We start from the raw sequence: 19,028 nt of genomic DNA, 5'->3' as shown, positions 1-19,028 counted from the left end.
AAGGACAGTTAACAGATAACATAAAAGAAACCAAAATACTAAAATCTTACCTAACCTGAACTAAGTGAAGAAAGTTAATATCCTGGTAGGTGTAGATGCAGTAGGTTTGTGCAGCTGGTTATATACAATATCATAGAAAGACATCAAACAACAGCATGTTGGCTTGTTGGAAAATCGACAAAATGTGACAATCATGTATATTATAGCTGGTATTGTGACTTTACCACTTTATAAGAAACACACACACACACACTTTCTCATTATTAATTTCAATCACTGTTTTTCAGACAATGTAGACTTCAAACTAACATTTATCCAAAATGTTTACCACTGATAAAAAAGTGTAGAACTTTCAGTTCATCAGTGGACGTGATGTTCACGTGATGCTCCAAAGCCGTTATAACTCCACCAGTTTCTTGCATCAATTATGAAACCCTGTTTTGAAAATCTAAAACCACATATTTTGCAATCCCACCAGCAACTTCACAAAGAAAAAAAACCTGTATGTTAGCAAACACCCTGAAGCAATAAAGACCACAAAATGAGCAAGACGTTGTCCACTCCCCTCCCCCCAAAACCTCAAGACCAAGGGTTGGAAGTTCTGGATTTGACCAAAGACCATGGCCATCATCTTCATACTCCTGCTGCTCTTTGTTCCGAATGGTAAGTTATCTATATATTGTAAAAACCTTTGTTACGGGCCTTTATATTTTTTATAACCATAGTAATAAAAGATGATTTTGTGTTTCAGGAGCTGATGGATCTCGTATTGTTGGAGGCAGAGAGGCTGCCCCCCACTCTCGCCCCTACATGGCCGCGTTGCAAGTCCGAGGTCGCCTGAACTGTGGGGGAACCCTAGTGAGAGAGGACTTTGTGCTCACAGCAGCACATTGTCAGATACCTACGTAAGAATTAAAAAATAGACTAACATCTCTTTTTGTTACGTTGGCAGCAATCATTAACTGATGGTTAATTACTTTAACAACTATAACAGACATCACAGGATTTGAAATATTGTTAAACGTCATAATGACAATGAATCTCAGACAACATTGTGGTCAATTCAGGATAAAAATCAGCTTGCACTTTGTAGATTCATTGTGGTGTATTACTGTTTCAAGTCTAGAGAGAGATTATTAACAGTCGTCATTCAATTGTGATGTCTAGACCCTACACAGTTGTACTTGGAGCTGATTCCCTGTCCGGTAATGAATCTACAAAGCAGGAGTTCACCACTGTCAGATCCATTCCACATCCCAGCTATGATGGACATGCAAATGATATCATGCTCCTAAAGGTGAGGACTAAACTGTTTTTTTAATCTGTATCAGATCTGAAGTAGAAGAATCCTGTCGTCATTGATGTTTCAAGTTTGCCCAAAAACATAAAGCATGTTAAGATAACACAAACTCTAGCACAATTAACATTTTCTGTATTTTCCAACCATTACTCTCCTTGTCTCAGCTCAACCGAAGGGCCCAACTGACTGAAGCGGTGCAGCTGATCCCTCTGAAAAGGGGCAGGGTGAGCACATCCAGTAAGTGCATCACGGCTGGCTGGGGGGATGTCGGGGATAACAACACCTTGCCAAACAGGCTTCAGGAGGTCAATGTAACCACCCTGACGCAGCAGACCTGTCGTAGAAGATGGAGTGGTGTTCCCATCACCAGGACAATGGTTTGTGGTGTTGGGGGTGACGTCTTTCAAGGCTTCTGCTCGGTAAGAAAATACACTGGTTAATTGTTAATCTGAACCCCAAACTGACCTTTGAAGGAGTTGTCTTAAGTGTGTAAACAGCTTTTCTAAATGATGTGAGTATCACATTCAGTAAATGTAAGCAAACCAGATAGATATTGTTAAGGTCTGACAATGTCTTGTTAATAGAAACATTATTCTTGATTCTTTGCTTTAAGCAAAGTACACCTTCTGTTAACTCTCTCATATTTTTACTGTTTAAGGGGGATTCAGGTGGTCCATTGGTGTGTGATGGAGCTGCAGCAGGTGTCGTCTCCTTCTCTGGCCGGCGATGTGGAGACCCCAGGACGCCTGATGTCTACACGCGCATAACATCCTTTAGGGACTGGATTACAAGTGTGATAAACAGCAATTAGGCTAATTAGATTGAATGGTAATGTGTCACTATGCTTAATTGGTATGCACTTTGAAGACAAGGCCCTGAATGGAACGTGGTGTTATGTTGTTTAATATCTGTTTAACAATGCAGCGCTGTGGTTGTTGAGATAAACATAAACCTTTACTGATCCCCAGCGGGGAAATTTGGTTGTTGCAGAAGCACAATGACAGAAATAAATGCATGAAGTATAGAAAGTAAGATAAGTAAATATATATATATATATATATATAAATCTAGACCGAAATATAAGATGTATAAATGTTAGATGAGTTGATAACTGAAGTTTTTGTAACCTTTTGTTTTTGTTACATTGCATGCATTCGATATATGGGTCAGGCAAAGCTACTTTCATTAATTTAATTTCATTCTAAAGTGTCAAATATGCTGAGCTGAAGATCAATTCCCATTTATTCATTTTATTGTAGTGAACATACTCTATGTATCAAACAATGACACCACCTTGATGATGAATAAAACCATTATTTCGGCAAGTTTTTGTTCATGTTTTCATATTTGGTAAGTAACTTCATTCTTGGAGCATACACTCTGCCCTGCTTGAATTGTTCCTTTTATAAACATAGCTAGATATAGAGCTAAGTGTTGCATTCAGATGAACAAGTCAAGCCTGAGTAAATGCGGTCTGTTTAGTTGTCCGGGTGATATTGTGTGTATTTATATTATGTAACTTGTAGTGTGCAGCTGTATTGTGCAACTTTATAATGCCATTCAACATAATGGTAACAGGTGATAGTGGTGCCGAGAGGGGAGCAGCTGATATTCCCAATCATTTGCTGATTGTCAATAACCCTGACTTCCAGGTCAGTGGTGAATGTGACTAGCTCCCCTGTGGTTGTATAGATTTATGATCCTCGTGGTATTGATATGCATTCAGGTAATATTTCAAGATCATTTTAAAATTGAACATGCTGCCTTCGAGTGGTCCTTGAATAAATGAATCACGGTTTAGGTTGACATTATTAAAATGGTCTTCACAAAGATGATCAGGCCTCAATTTTATTTTATTTCAAAGATCAGATGTAATAAAAGAGTCACAAATTGTGCACCAAGCATTTTAGTGTTGTGTTGAGTTGATTTTCTAAAATGAAGATGCTCATTGTCATAGGCCTGACAGAGGTATTTAAATGTTAAATTAAGAGTTAACTTACAAACATAATAATGATTTTACAATCTATTCTATTGCTTTATAACTTTAACACCTTTCTTGTGTTGTCTGCCCCTTTAAGTAACATTTTAGGCAACTCTTGCGTCACAGAAAATCCTCTGATCGGTTATGCTGTGTACTTTTTTCATGTCGATCATGCGCACCAATACCGTAGTTACGCTATTTCCACTCGAAAACCCTCGAACGCAGCACGCAGCTCTGTCTACAACACCTGTTAAAACTCTGGTCGTTAAAAGTCCATATCATTGTCATCAAAACAACATTTCCCACGATGCATTGCGCGCGTGTCCGTGCGCCTCTCTGCGGTCACGGTAAACCAGGGCACGCCGGGAACTGGAGTCTCCTCTCCGCATCTCCCATTTTCCACAGGTTTCGCGAGATTTGCATAGGCGGGTTGGTGTGTGGCAACATTTCTCTGCCAGACGAACTGAACAATACTGATATGAAATCTGCGTAAAGGTAATGGAAATGTGTTCCGAGGGGAGAATAAGGCTGTTGACACCCAGTTGTTGCTGGTGGTTGTTAACCTGCCAGCAGGGACGCCGAAGAGCGGATGTAGCTAGCCGCCTCCACTTCTGTTACAGTAACATCTGCATTGAGGTAGAGCTAGGACAGACGAGTGGTAACTGGTAACCTACAGTGTGAGGTGAAGGTGTGTTGGACTTAGTCCAGGACAGGTGCTGTATGGCGTGACTTATGGCGTCGTTTAGGCTCACCCCGTCATATTTGATATGTGTGTTGCTAATGTATAAGTTTAGTTGCATTAAAATGTAACCGGTGAGCTTTACACAGTGTAATTCGTCAGATACAGTGAAATGGCTGACATATTCTCTTGGAAGTTGTGTCAGACATATTTTTGTTGTTGTTGGCTTTTAAATCCCTACACTGAAACGAGACTGCTAACTAAACATGATAAGCTACACAGTTTCGCCTAAGTAGAAAACAGTGACCTCCATTGCTGTGTAGTTAAAGTAAAACACACAGGAAGTTATTCCATCATGCTAATCTATTGGCTGTTGTAGTTGTCAGTCTTGTGAGCAGGCTGCAGCCTGTCACTGGTCTCTGCAGGCAGCCCAGCCTGTCAGCTGAAGTAGAGGCCTTTCTCATGCTATGTAGTATACAGTACATGTGAAGTTTGGCAGCTGTCATCTTCACTCACATAATAACAGTGCATCGCCCTGTCTTTCTCTTAATCAGTAGCCACTGAATTCCTGGAGGCATGTCCAAGAAAAGGGGCAGGTATGTACAAACAGAGCTACTGTATGTGCCATCCAATGATGCCATTATATATATCAGAATGGAACGTACATAATAGTAAAATGTGCATGAAAAAGTGGCTAATCCAGGTATAAACCTCTGGAATTATCCTATAATTTATATCAGATGTTTATCAGATTTTAATAATCAGCAGCATAAAGAAATAGTAAAGTTTTGATATTGGTTTTGTTGCAAATAGACCTGAAAAAGAAGAAGTCTCAGTCTTACCTACAGTAACCTTCCAGAAACATCTCAAATGTCATAAAGGCTTTTGCATATTGTTAACCACAGACACACAGACCTGCATATTCATCCTGTTTTACCAGAAAGCGGAGTAGCGGGGAGCTGAGTGACATGTTGAGCCCTGACCCCAACAGCATTCTGGGAGTCCGCATTCAGCATAACTGGCGTGAGAAGGGGAACCAGAGCAAATGGAAGGGAACAGTACTCGACAGGCTTAGTGTGAACCCTTCTCTCTTCATGGTGAAGTATGACGGCTTTGACTGCGTCTACGGCATTGAGCTGTTCAAGGACGACCGAGTGTCGAACCTTCAGGTCCTGTCGGAAAAAGTCGGTGAGTTGGTTAGCCTCTCTTTTAATCTATGCCAGCTAGTTTGCAACTGATGGGTTATAGGTTCCCACGTTTCTCACTTTTCTATTGCTGCGTCTGACAGTAAACAACAAGATCAAGATACCTCCAGGGGCGGAGGAGCTGGTGGGCAAAGCTGTGGAGCATCTGTTTGAAAAGGAGGACGGAGAGAAGAACGAGTGGAGAGGCATGGTCCTCTCTAGAGCTCCAATTATGACCAACTGGTATTATATCACATATGAAAAGGACCCCGTTCTTTATATGTACCAGCTGTGGGACGACTACGCTGACGGAGACCTCAGGATACTGCCTGAAGCAGGTACTGCTAATTTGGATACAACAAAGACAGATTTATAGTTCAGAAAGCTTAAGTCTTTGATGATCTTGTCCTAAGGCTTTATAGATAGAATCAAAGGCGACCGCTGTGTGACGTGAATCATTTTTCCACTTGGGAAGGTCGTTTAATGTTGTTTGGCATGGATAGCATGTGAGTTCACCAGCAGTCACAGTGGTCATGGAAGTATTTATGACTAGTATTCATCGGGAGGGTTTGAGTCCCAGTATCATACAGGCAAAATTATGTATTTTAAAGTAAGCACTTCTAGAGTTGAAGTTTTCCACAAACATACTTCAGTCTTCAAATCAGATGCCGTTTTCTCCGGGAGTTTAGATATTTATGAAAGGTTCAATGATGAGAGCCAAGACTCTAATCAGCGGTTTCATCACACAACTGTTTCTGGAGCTGTTCCAGAGGTAATGGGTATGTTTAAACGTGCACAAATTGCTGTTTCTAATTTGAGAATATTTAGTGATTTGGCACACAAACTACACTACACTACAACTTCTATTCAGGTTTAATTTAGATGATGAATGTTAATAAAATATCAGAATACTGAGGCATTATGCAAGATTGGAAGACCTGTAAAAACGTATATAGTTTGTCTGTTAAAGCTTTGTGCTCGTGGTCATTTTCAGATTAAGATCTTAACTAAGTCATGAATTAAAAAGGACCAAGATTCTTACACTACAACTTTAGAAAAGCCCTGGAGGATGTTTTTCTCTTAATTTCTACGTCAGGAAAAAATTATCGAAGTAATGGTAAAATTGAGAAAATAGGACTGGAGAAATAACAAGAGGATGCACATTCCCTTATTTTGGTGATTAAGTTTCATGCAACGATTGGTAAACTGAGATGGGCCATGTAAAGAATAATATAGAGCCTTTGTTTTTAGCAGTAGTAGTAGTAAAGTAGGTTGTGTTTGGTGAGCTAAACTCAAATATAATTGTAATGTTTGTATAATGTTTCACTCCTCAGAAAACAAGCACCTGTTGCCTGCAGACAGGAAGCCAGGGGAAGAGACGGAGAGTCTGGTGGGGAAACAAGTGGAGTATGTTACTGACAAGGGTGTGAAGAGAACAGGCCTGGTCATCTACCAGGTCCCAGCCAAGCCCTCTGTCTACTATATCAAATATGATGATGACTTTCATATTCATGTCTATGACTTGGTCAAAACCACCTAGAGATAGTGGACACTTTATCTCACTCTCCAGCCTCCGTCCATCTGCTTCTGTTCCACTCATTGTTATAATCTTGTTATTCAAAGCCATGACAGGGTTGAATAGTTAATATGCTTTATTGTTCGGAATAAAGTGCAATCTGTTTTTCATATGCACAGCAGAACTGTAGCACCGCTATGCTTGGCTATTTCGAGGAGAGGGTGTCGACTTGTTTTAATGTTGCTGCTCTACTTTATACTTTTAACTTCGGACAGTCTAAGATTGCACTGCCCAACAGCTGCAAAGTGCAGTTGTTACTGCATTTGCATTGTTGTCCCTGAGATACTCACTGATCTGTCCTTAAAGTAATTATCTTAAATTAAATCGCAGTGTGTACTGAAAAAGCTGCTCAGAATATCCTTTTGAAGCCATTTTTCTTTGGATCATCTAAATAGCTAGTAACCATGATACATACATTATTCCATTTAGGATAGATGTCTACTACTGAGACATTTATTGAATTACATGTGCAGATAAGTACTGTACATGTATTTATCTGCACATATTATCAAGTAATTTAGCGTTAGCAATGGTAAGGCTGAATGAAAGCAGTATTGTCACATCACCTTAAGGGGCCCCTTTTATTTGCTAAAGGCTTTTAGATAAATTATACTCATGTGGAAATATATTCCTGCACCTTTGCACCATGTTTAGGATTGTATCAAAGCAAATCCTTTGTATTGGTGATGAAGATCCAGTTTGCTAAATTCTCATATCAATTTGATCCCACACGAATCATGAAGTGCCTTCCGGCTTGTCATTCTGCAATATTGTACACGCTCAATCTCCGACTATCTAAGCACTTAATGAATCATTGTGTATGAAGGCTGCTATTTGGTTTTCATTCAGAAGTGGTGACACTGACAGCTTGAGGAAAGTTTTTGCAGCCATCAGTTTATATTTATGCTGTTTTGCTCTTCATGCAGATTTAAAATGTTCTTTAAATACAACACACATCATCCTTGGTTGTATAATCTCACTGTTGATATTGTGGGGAGCACTTTATTGTATAAAAGTTTACATGTTTAGGTTACGCTACAGTTTCCCCAAATTGCTTTTTCCTTAGGAGCAAATGTGGCAGAATAAATGCTTTATATCACACGCATGGAAAAAAGAAAAAAAAAAAATCTTGTTGCAATACAGATGACAGTATTTAATATGTACAACTTGTGTAAAATGCCTTGTAATGTTGCCTGTCGTGATTACTCTCATTTATACCAATATCTCATCGATACAATACCACCAGCTTTTAGTGAGAGTTATTACTATACATAAATTATAAACCGAATATTAAACAGGTATAATCAACTGACAAAGCGGTTTGTTGACAGTAACTAACTAATTCTGGTTCTAGTCTTTATAACTTTGTCTTGCAAACATGACATGTATGCTTGCAGTGTGGTATTGGTATTTCATCCCAACTTCGTCACTATGTCCTAGTTGCTGAATTGTTCTCAGCCTTCTGCGAGTTATTCAGTGTATCCCTCAGTAAACTAGTCAATCAGTAAATATACTATTACAGTTATTTTTAGCTATCAAAACTCTGCATGCATCACCTGAACAGAGTGTCTGGAAATTTTCAAACCTTATTTTGACAGTAGACAAGTGTGTGGCAGAATCAGTACCGTTTGTTCAACCCACATTAAGGAACTAAACAAATAGGTTAACACTGTACATCACCGCTAGTGGTGCTGCGGGGTGTTTTTATGTTGTGTAAAGTGGAGTTACAAATGGCTGTGTGCGCTCTTCTACATGCTTTTCAGTCACCACCTCCTGCGCTGAAGCTGTAGCAGCATCAACAGGCCATCGGTGTCATGATTATTCTTTCATGAGTAATAAAGATTTTTGCACATTTGTTTGGTTTCGTTCTTTGAACACACTGCCACGACCCACGTGCAGTACGTATTCTGCCTCAATAAATCAAACTTAAGACTGGACGTGTTTTAAGATCGATGTATTTAGTCACAAATGGTGAAACTGCATATATACACACACATCAGACATTCTCTTCATAATATTTGGATGGTTTGAGCACAAAGGGAAGTAAAATATTGTATATTAGACAGTTCTGAGCAAAATTAGGTTTGATGGTACACACAAAACCAAAGAACAATTTCTTTTAAAACACATATTGCTTCCTAGCATTATGTACAATACGACTCCCAACCAATGCCACTATCATTTAGAGGACCACAGTACCCATTCAGGAGACTACACTCCTTGTAGCTGAATTTCAACACACATTTTTCTTTCATGTTGGGTGTTTTTTCTTTCTTGTCAGGGGCTACAACTTTTGAAGAGGTAATGTCATTCAAGTGCAAAACTCAAAAGATTTATAAATTTAAGGTTGACCAGAGAGTTCCTGTTCACTTGGTGAGGTCTTTCAGGTACTGCAATCCCTGATTTGTGTAATCACTTGCTTTTGTTGGAGCCTCTGAAAGAGATGAAATTGTCCACCGCACTCCTGCAATAAAAATAAAACAAATGGTTTTGGGTTTACGTACAATGCATTTAATCTCAAAGTCATAACAGTGATGCTGAAACTGATTACTAACCCAATGGAATGCTAAAAATACCACTGTATCTACCAAGTGAAGTGTGTGACCACAATTTGAATGTGGCACACACAAAAACACAAACTCATGACATTACACAATTTGTACCCTCTATTTAAAAAGAAAAAAAAAAAGCCTTTCATTCAGCTCTTACCAGAGTTCCACGACTGAAGAGGGGAGAATTCAATCTTAGGCATGGTTGGAAGTTGAGCCTGAGGAGAAGGAGGTAGTAGAAGGACATAATGCATGAAATGTTAAAGATATAATTTTGGCTCATTACTGTTCACTTGTGATACTACTCAACATCATGTGGACTAAGTGCATCGTGTGTACCAGAGGCAATGACGAGTGATGGTTTGACCTTCTGGTGCTTCACTGAGAAGTGGGAATAGTCACATTACTCCAGTATTACACTGGAATACGGATATGAAACATACAATAAATATAACTGGGCTGATTATTGACTAAATAGGTTAAACTAAGATGATTACTGTTAAATTGTCAATTCTGAAATGACAGAACTGGGTAAATAAGATTGGGAGTGAACCAAAGCTGCGTACGAAAAATATTATACAGATAATTGTGTTCTTTTCTAACAAAGAGAAAATGCCTTTAATGCCTTTATACTGAAATGGGTCGGTACAGTTTTAGAAGAAGAAAGTTAAATTTGTCCAGTGTGTGATCTGGGATAAATAGAGAATGAGTATAATTTTGTTTTTTATTGGCTGGAAGCTGTTCACCATTGTACTGTAAATACAACATTTGTCTTGTAAAGGTGTCTTACAATGCAACGGGGAATGGGCCATGAGAGGGCAGGATACTAAAATTCAATTTATCAATTTATTTATCCATTGCATTATTACTACAGCACAGATTTGTGTAGCTACTGCAGGCAAATTACTCGAACAAAAAATGTGCCTGACATGTTTTCCTCCCTTGTGTTGCATTATCACACACCCAGGGCCGTCCTGGATCAGAACAATGCTTAAGCAGTGCATCTTATCTGTACCTCCATGCCAAAGTACTTCATCCATTCCTCTACGGCGGGGGGGATTACAGCCTTGGCCTTCCCCAGAGCCTCTGAGCCCTGCTCACTGCTCCCCAACAGACCGGAGTCATAGGCAACGTAGACAGCTCCTCCTGCAATGGTCACCTTGGTGGCCAGTCTGAAAATGAAACAGCAGAGGCAGTCAGATCCCCCTGTATCCGGTCAAACACATGTCAGACAGAGTACACCATGGAAGAGTTTCCTTTAATGCAAATAAATGATCTGTTAATGAAGCTAGCTAGTTAATAATTATTAATAAAAAACATCTGCTGGCTAACGTTAGCGAACAAAGAAGTTGTGTGTACGCGAAGTCATCGAAACTGGATATATAAATATATATATATATATGTGTGTGTGTGTGTGTGTGTGTGTAGAATAAAATCATTGTACTGCTGAGCTATTCAGCAGACTCACAAACTGTGCACTATCCACTGTGCAGAGTGGTTGAAGATGACAGCTGTAAGACTCGGACAGACTCACAGTTATGCTAACCTAGCGTCAGTTAGCTCACTGGCTAATCGAGCAGCTAACATCGACAGCAGCATTAACTTCAGAGGAAAAACGTCCCAAATTAAAAGAACTAACTTCACTACGGGCAGAATTCTTGCCGCCATGGTCCACAGGGTGTAGTTTCCTCTCACGTACTGTTACTCCTGGTGTGAAGGCTGTCTTGATATCGCCACTGAAGGGCAACCCGGCTCTGTTCTCTGTGCTCAAGGGTTTTGTCAATAAAGTTGCCCTTTCAAAAGATAGCGCTAAGGCCATTTAAGAGCGACAGATTCGTTAGTGTGGTCTTTTTTTTTTTTTCTTTTTTTTTTTTTGCACCTGTGGCCAAATAAATTACAATTGATAATAAAAAGTGTTATAAAGTAAAGTGTGTGTTTTTTTTTTATAAATAACAAACAAATATATTTAGTTATTTCTGTCTGAGAAACTGGCCTAGGACGATTCCAGTTCAATGAACCTCTTATGTGAACAACACACCCCGTTCATACCATACATGTCAATAGAGAGGAGGGATTTGTTTACATAAATGGCATTTGAGTTTCCTAATCTTTCCTCACATTGAGAGACGGATCTGGAAACTGGGATTGTGGAAGTTTAGGCTCACCCCTAAGAGCTTAAAATTAACCACCAACAAGTTCACAAAATGGGAACTTTCATGAAAATCATATTCGCTAGCGTATGTGTTGCATTCCTTGCTGTCAAGTGGACCGCACCCAGTTTTGATGCAGGTAAGAGAGACGCATATAGTTGTTGATATGCGGTCATTTGTTTTTATTGTTGCGTTTGGTCACTTTAATAGCAGCATTAATGCTGATGTAGCTCAGTGACAGAGCGGTGGCAGGTGGTGTGAGATCTACAGGTGGTCAGGCTCTGTGTTACAGGTGACAGAATGGTCTGAAACACACATGGGGGAGATTGTCTGTGCTACAGTGAGACAATCCGTCCTTATTTAAAGGTTAAAAATAACTTGCAATCTTCACATTTTAAGACCCCAGTAAAAATGTCAAGTGATAAAGTCATGAACATACAACTTGTCAAATAATGAAAGCTAATAATCAAATAATGCACATGTAACAAACAGCGTTCTATAGGATGTAATTTAAAGTAGTTGGCCTGATTTGGCCTGTAGATACCTGATTTATCTAAATTGCTATTGGATTAAAAAAATGTTTGACTGCTAATGCAGTACTTTCTCCCACCTATAAGAACCCTTTGAATGCACGCTGTCTAATGTAACATTATTTAATATGTGTGGCATTTACTGTATTATATTTCATGATTAAATTTTTATGAAAAAACAAAACAAATTGAAGTATGTAAAAAAATGTCTTGCAAATCTAGAAAATCATCCCATGTTTTTTTATGTTTGATTCTCTTCCCACATCTCTCTATTATTACAGATTACTTATATCTGTATATATATTATATATATATATATATATATATATATATAAGTTAATGTTCCCCTGGGGAAATTTGGGAAAGGAAGCACAAACTGAGCGAGTAATTGGGCATAATCTGACACACTATCTGCTTGTGACTTATAGAGGGAGAGGACAGCATTTATCAATGCAGTGAGGACGCAGTGTACAGAGCCTTCACAAGTAATAAAATTATATGGTTTGAGTCAATGGGGTAGTGTTAATGTACTTGCACATCCCCATGCACGTTTTTCAACAACTGCAAAAATATGTCACCTTCTAAAAAGCAACTACCACAGCTGATACAACAGCTTTTGTCATTTAATATAACAACATATAACAACACTTTACAAATGGAGAATGAAATTTGATGATTTGTTTCATATGTTATATGAATTTATAGACATACAGCACAAAGGTGCAATGTCCTGGAAGTGCAGTTTTGCCTGTAATCTCAGCCAGCTCTTCCTTTCTTATTTTCTCATGTGTGGAAACAACAGGAAAAGAATATGTGGTTGACTGCACATTTGGCTGTTATGGCACCAAAAGCAGTGACCAGTGCACTGGATAACATCAAAAACTGGAAAGTTTCCTGTGTATTAAGTTAATGAATAAACACAATATCTGAACATTTTACCATCTTGTTCAAAGAGGGGACAGAGTTTTGTGGCTATATATATCGGCTCCTCCGACCTCAGTGTCAGAGGTTTTGTACACCATGAGTCTAATGAGCAAGAAGTCGAAGTCGAGACGTTTCACTATAATGTTGAAATACATTGAGGACTTTGATTGGTTTATCTATTTATGGCAAGGTCCTATAGATACTGACCGATTCTAGATAAAATAGAGATTATGGTGTTATAAATGTGATCTTAAAATAACAGTTCAGTGTCTTCAAGTTCAGTTTCAAAACGTAATCTACTTTTAGAAGTTTATATCATATACTCGTTGGAACAAATACCTGTCCCAGCACAATGCCAGTATCAAAATCAACATTTAAAAGACTGTGTCAGTGGCACTCAAATTTGAATGTTTATTTATTTCCATCAACACAACTGTGTTTACAGCACATATGTCTTTCTGTGTGTCTCATGTATTTCACAGACTCTCTCAGAGGTGCCAGGGTAGTAGTGACTGGGGCCAGTACGGGTATTGGTGAACAAATGGCGTATCACTACGCCCGCTTTGGAGCCCAAATAGTAATTACAGCAAGAAGGGAAAAAGTATTACAGCAGGTCAGTAAACAACATATAAATGAACTCAAACCAGTAAGTGTTAATTATTATGTAAACTGCCTGAGGAGTACAGTATAAATACATGTACAGTGTATTTCTAGAAACTTCAGTTGGTTGAAGGGCACAAGTTTTTTCTATACTGTTTTCTGCACCTGCATTGGACAGTTAATACATTCCCCCTGATCTTTGCTTTACAGGTGGCAGAGAAGTGTCTGAGTTTGGGAGCCCAGAAAGCGCTCTACATAGCAGCCGACATGGCCAATGAATCAGATCCTAACAAGGTGGTAGATTTTGCTCTGGAAAAGCTTGGGGGGTTGGATTACCTGGTTCTCAACCACATTGGCCCGAGCCCCTTCGCACTGTGGGATGGAGATGTGGAGCACACCAGGTGGCTGATGAAGGTAGTGTAGCATTTTGATTGTCTATCAGCACATTAAATGTGGGGAATTCACTAAATGTGCATGTGTGCTTTCCAAAGGTCAATTTCTTCAGCTATATTCAGATGGCTTGGAAAGCTATGGCCTCCCTCGAACAAAGTAAAGGATCGCTGGTGATTGTTTCATCACTTTTAGGTAGGTTTGCCACATCATTTTCATACATAATTTGATGACAGCAAACTATGAAACATATACATGTACCTATAAATGCCTTTAAAAAAGAATAATAACAATTAACTTTTTCCTAACAAAGTTACAAAGTTCTTTCTGAGGAAAATAAAATTAATACAAATAAAAAATACATGATGAAAAATGTTATGTTGTCAAAACAATCTAATCTCAAGGTCTTTTTAGTAGCTTTTGGAGCTTTCAGTTGACTCACATGAGATAATATGATCAAAAGCTCTTACAACAGCTAATAAATGCTCCTCGTAGTGAGATGGTTTTGTAAAATAAAAATGTTGAAACCCTAAATCTATTGGAAATAGATACTGCTACTGATCTTTATTTGATATTTGATGAACAAATAAACACCAAAACCCATAATAGCATGGATTTGTGCTCCTTAGATGAGTTTAGTTACAAATATATGTAAATCCACAAGGACAATTTGTCCTTGCTTATGAAGATTTTGGAAATATTAAAATCCTGATGAATCCCACTAAAGTTCTTAATTTGTATGTTTGCACCAGACAAGATCATATTGTGCGTACAATAGTTTTATAAATGAGGCCCAAGAAGGCCACAATAGAGTGAAAACAGTGTTGGAAAACCTGACTGTTATTGCTGCTTCACAGGTAAAATGTCCAGTCCTTTTGTGGCACCGTATACTTCAACAAAATTTGCATTGAATGGTTTCTTCGGGGCCCTTCAGCATGAGCTGGCTATGAAGAAGAGCAATGTGTCCATCTCTATATGCACACTGGGGCTCATTGATACCGAGGCGGCAATGGAGAAAGTCAGGTTAGTCAAATACACAGTAACTGATATTAACCAAAGTCCAAATGCAAAGTGTCTCACAATTACAGCAAAGTGATCACTGATACTTTTATAATGATATTTAAAAGGGAAGGGGGCGGGCAACAAAGAAACAAAAAAAAAAGAAAACATAATAAATATAATATATAATTCAGAAAAAAATCAAAGCATTAAGGGGGGTGGACTCAGTTGTTTGTTGATTCTTCACTGATAGTAAAGTTAGATATGAGAGGAGGAGGTTTCCATCAGAGCCCATTGGGGTTGTTCGTCGAGTGTCATATTTGTTTTCCAGAAAAGAAGTTTGTTGATGTTGCAGCCTCCTTTTAATCTGGGGAGTTGAAAGACCGTTCTCTTGAGATATGCTTGTTTATTACACCATAAAAAATGAGTTGATCATTTGATCAAGTGTGGAGAAAAATAGTGGAATATGTTGGAAAGCATATAAAAACTATGGTAGCCCCTGCACATCTTTTTCTACTGCTATCCGCTGTACTTAAATGTAATATTTTTCTGTGTCCTAGGGGTGTCACTAATGTACCAGCCTACCCTGCCACAGATGCAGCCTTCAACATCATCATTACAGGAGCTACAAAACAGCCAGAGCTCTTCTACCCTTGGTTCACCCACTTTGTGACTCTCAGTAAAGACTGGTTCCCTGCCATCACTAACTATTTCATCCAGAACTCCTACAACTACAACCCATGAAAATCTGTAGTACCATTATTCAGTACATGGGTTAATATTACTATTCAGTATGACCTGTTGCATCATATTCATCATGTATTGATACACAATGGGCATGATGATGCTGTAGACAGCCCTGTCTGTAATCAATATATTCCACTACCCAGATTTAGTCTTAATATTCTACTAATTTTTAACCTTCCAGTTTGAAAATAGTGTTTCTTTACAGCCAAACTGACCAGAATACTGTATATAATAAAGGGAACCCCATCCACCTTTCCTCATCTTGCCTTTGGTAGAGGTCCAGTTATAAAAACTCCATGGGGGAGAACATCTTATGGCTTGGGTTTGTTTCATTTTGGCCTACCTCAAAGAGATTTTTTAAAAAAGGGGTTAATTCCTATCTACACAGTACAACCAATGTGAACCATGAGCTAAGGCACCAATAGCCATTACACGCAAATGTAAAAAATCCACCTAGTACTCAGAGCACAACACATGGAGCAGTACACAGTAGGAGAACGTTCTGCTCAACAGGCGAGTGTCAGGAAAAGGACGTTTCTGAAGAGCAGAGGACACCTTCAGGATTCAGTGATGGTTGGAACATTTGACATTACTACAGTTCTGTGGTGAAAGTGAAAGGCTTGGTGAAAGAAGAAGACACTTTCTCCCAGTCGTACTGTATTTATCTTTCTTGTAAAACATTTCCTTTCCGAGTGATTTTGGGGATAGTGAAATAGTCAGAGGTGACAGGATCACCGCACAAAGACCAATTATAAACTCTGCAACCACTGATTACTAAGTGTAAAACTGATTGGAACCCTTGAACATTAAAATTATTTTGTTATTAAAACATTCAGTCCTACACACTCAAAAGAATCAAGTACATGCTCAGTACCGTACCTCAGAGACATTTAACAGAATGAAAGACTACATTGAATGTCCACATGGGGGCAGTAGTGCCAAAGTAGTAAAGTAAGGCTACTTCATCCTATTTACAGCAACCAGTCCATTCTCTGTTGAGAAAAAAAATCCTTGATAGCACATCGTCATGCATTTGATGGTGATGTAGCAATCTGGCTTGAAATATTTTTATATAGTACTGGAGAATTGTGTCCTGTTTGTTCTCAGATTGAATCATCTGACTTTTTTTTTAAACCTCCATCACCATATCAATTCTCACCCTCCCTGTTCCTTTTCCTGTCTTCACTGTTCCACACCCCTGGATTCCTCTCCATCTCCTCTATTCTTCTCTATTTCATTTAGTTTCTTCTTTCCAAAGCTGGCCACAGTAGGCGTTGCAGACTTCCTACAGAGCAGGACTTTCTCAGCGGGTTCCTTTGTGTCTTTGTTCATCATCCCCCAAAAGCACCGCAGGCTTCCTGTGAAGCTGTTGGCTCAATCCATCCTGGTGGTCTTTTCTTTATTGTAATACACCCTAGAGGTTGTACCCTGCTGAGAGTGGTTTTCTACTGTATACCCCAGAGTGAGTTGTCATTGTCAAAAACAAATGCCTCGCTAAAAATTATAGTGTGATTTGAAAAGTTGAGAAGCAAAAAGAAGAGCACTTTCTCCAGGATGCATATAAATGACTCTCCCACAGCAAGAAGAAGTGGCCTTGAATCTGTAATATAAAAGTTTGCACAGTTCTTATGCGCTTTGCTGTTTTCATGTAGTATTTCGGTCGATATGACTGATGGGGAGATGTCATTGGAATACATGTTCTCTTACTCCTTATCTTGACACTCTTCATGATTTGAGAGGATTGTGGAGACGGTATAATCTCCCTGCAGATGCCGTGGAAAGAAAAAAAAACTCGCTTTTTCTGTCTCTTTCTCTGTCACACACACAAATATGGTGGGGCCTCCTGGGGAGGAGAGCAGGCATGGCCTGGGAGAACAGCCAGAAACACCTGCAACAGATTAGTGTTCCTAATGCTAGGTAATAAATCCTCTCACCCTTCTCTAGCATCTCCATCTCCACCAAGCATGGGTCTTATAGGCTGAGGAGCATCCACCCACAACACTCTCACACACACACACACACACAATAGTAACAAACACTGAAACCTTGATACATCCATGAATCTATTTATTTTGTCTTTCTCTGTTATTATACACTGTCGTGCATGCTGCAAATTAAACTACACTTACATAATCACTATCCTGTTGGTGCAGTATCATGGAGATTTTCCCCGGCGTTTTAAATTAGACTGGGCTCTATATCAAGATCAAACATTTTCATTATGACTGCAAACAGCCAAGGCCAAGACCAAAGCTGAGGCTGGCTGCTTTACTGACTACACATAAAACTTGAAAGGTAGCAGACTGATTGGCCAATTTGACTCTTACTTACAGAGGTTTGTAATGGAGGGTGAATTCTGCTTTAATATCCGTGATACAGCGTATTATTTCATCTCTATGTCGACAGATAAAGAAAGACTATCTGCCTATATGCTACAGTAGTAAAATCAAACGACATGTAAAATAAGTCTATAACCTATTGCCAGATAGCATACGGTACGTCCTCGATTTTATATTTGCACACGACGTTTGCTGATACAGCAAAAATTTCATTTTTCAGACCATAAATAGTCACCTATCCATGGCAATAATGCAGTGCACCGCAATCATCGTGCACCGGTCCCAATTTATGATTCTTTCTTGTCCTGCTCCTTTGAGCACAAAGGACAGTGCTCCACAAATCTCTGTCCAGCTTCATCCATCAGTTGCTTTGAGCATTATAGAAAGAGCGGCCTTGATGCACACACACGCATTGGGACATGCATGTTTACTGGCTTGTGTGTTATTATGTGTGTGTGTGTGTGTGTGTGTGTGTGTGACATTTATCATCCACTGACGTTTGGGAATGGGTGACCAACTGGTGAGAATGGGACTCAGAAGCCTTCTGTTTGAAGGTGGAAGTAGATTTGCAGAGTAAACCACGAGCAAGAGGTAACACACAGATGTGTTATATGTGTATGTTGATGTAAGCCTGCAACATGGCACAGAGAGACAGGACTCCTGGAAAGAAGATAAAAGAAGCGATTGAAAGGAGTTTCGCATACAAAATAAATCATTTTAAAGATGTAGCTGAAATATATATGTCGCCAAATATATTCATAAAATTCTCTCATAAAAATGTGGTCATTAAAGAAATAATTTGACATTGTGGTAAATAAGCTTATGTGCTTTCTAAGCTGTTATTGCTAACAGCTATTTGGCGATAGCTTATAAAGGTAATTAACATTATTGACAGGGTTAATATGTTTGCTGCAAACTTTTCTTTTAAGTGCTTTCACAACACATTGTAGATTAGTTCGGAAATGTGAATTATTTTCATGGTTTCGTGTCACAGCATATAGTAGTGAAGCACACATGTAAGTGTACTATAGTAGTTTATACATAATGTTGCTGAATAAAGCAAATATGTGAACATGCACT

The 19,028-nt window shown here is 38.9% G+C and overlaps 4 protein-coding genes across 5 annotated transcripts in view; 3 read left to right on the top strand and 1 right to left on the bottom strand.

The window, feature by feature from the left end:
- Nucleotides 1-2,620, top strand: part of LOC118322091 (serine protease 53-like) — a 12,335-nt gene extending 9,715 nt beyond the window's left edge. The window contains exons 11-15 of the mRNA XM_035653673.1: nucleotides 618-663; nucleotides 752-905; nucleotides 1,168-1,297; nucleotides 1,465-1,719; nucleotides 1,959-2,620. Coding sequence (XP_035509566.1) covers nucleotides 618-663; nucleotides 752-905; nucleotides 1,168-1,297; nucleotides 1,465-1,719; nucleotides 1,959-2,111 — 738 coding nt within the window. The 3' untranslated portion in view covers nucleotides 2,112-2,620. The remainder of the gene's footprint in view (nucleotides 1-617; nucleotides 664-751; nucleotides 906-1,167; nucleotides 1,298-1,464; nucleotides 1,720-1,958) is intronic.
- Nucleotides 2,621-3,656: 1,036 nt separating this feature from the next.
- LOC118321662 (spindlin-1-like) lies at nucleotides 3,657-8,574 on the top strand. 2 transcript variants are annotated; one of them, XM_035653097.1, is made up of 5 exons: nucleotides 3,657-3,776; nucleotides 4,515-4,556; nucleotides 4,901-5,148; nucleotides 5,249-5,482; nucleotides 6,479-8,574. In XM_035653097.1, the coding sequence occupies exons 2-5, from the start codon at nucleotides 4,537-4,539 to the stop codon at nucleotides 6,682-6,684; spliced, it is 708 nt and encodes a 235-aa protein (XP_035508990.1). In that variant the 5' UTR covers nucleotides 3,657-3,776; nucleotides 4,515-4,536; the 3' UTR covers nucleotides 6,685-8,574. The 2 variants fall into 2 exon arrangements, with proteins under 2 accessions (XP_035508990.1, XP_035508991.1); XM_035653098.1 differs by having other exon boundaries at nucleotides 3,660-3,776; nucleotides 4,518-4,556; nucleotides 6,479-6,701.
- An 84-nt stretch (nucleotides 8,575-8,658) lies between these two features.
- Nucleotides 8,659-11,067, bottom strand: micos13 (mitochondrial contact site and cristae organizing system subunit 13). Its single transcript, XM_035653099.1, has 4 exons — nucleotides 10,909-11,067; nucleotides 10,285-10,441; nucleotides 9,430-9,487; nucleotides 8,659-9,184 (listed from the first exon to the last, which is right to left on the bottom strand). The coding sequence occupies exons 1-4, from the start codon at nucleotides 10,935-10,937 to the stop codon at nucleotides 9,087-9,089; spliced, it is 342 nt and encodes a 113-aa protein (XP_035508992.1). The 5' UTR covers nucleotides 10,938-11,067; the 3' UTR covers nucleotides 8,659-9,086.
- Nucleotides 11,068-11,336: 269 nt separating this feature from the next.
- hsd11b1la (hydroxysteroid (11-beta) dehydrogenase 1-like a) lies at nucleotides 11,337-17,077 on the top strand. The gene is made up of 6 exons (XM_035652819.1): nucleotides 11,337-11,558; nucleotides 13,356-13,486; nucleotides 13,684-13,887; nucleotides 13,965-14,058; nucleotides 14,721-14,886; nucleotides 15,423-17,077. Exons 1-6 carry the CDS (start codon nucleotides 11,474-11,476, stop codon nucleotides 15,604-15,606), a joined length of 864 nt encoding a protein of 287 aa, XP_035508712.1. The 5' UTR covers nucleotides 11,337-11,473; the 3' UTR covers nucleotides 15,607-17,077.
- Nucleotides 17,078-19,028: the final 1,951 nt, after the last annotated feature.

The sequence above is a fragment of the Morone saxatilis genome, unplaced genomic scaffold, assembly GCF_004916995.1.
Source record: "Morone saxatilis isolate NCDOM2014 unplaced genomic scaffold, NCSU_SB_2.0 Contig12, whole genome shotgun sequence".
Lineage (NCBI taxonomy): Eukaryota > Metazoa > Chordata > Actinopteri > Moronidae > Morone > Morone saxatilis.
This window is presented reverse-complemented; position numbering and strand designations above follow the sequence as displayed.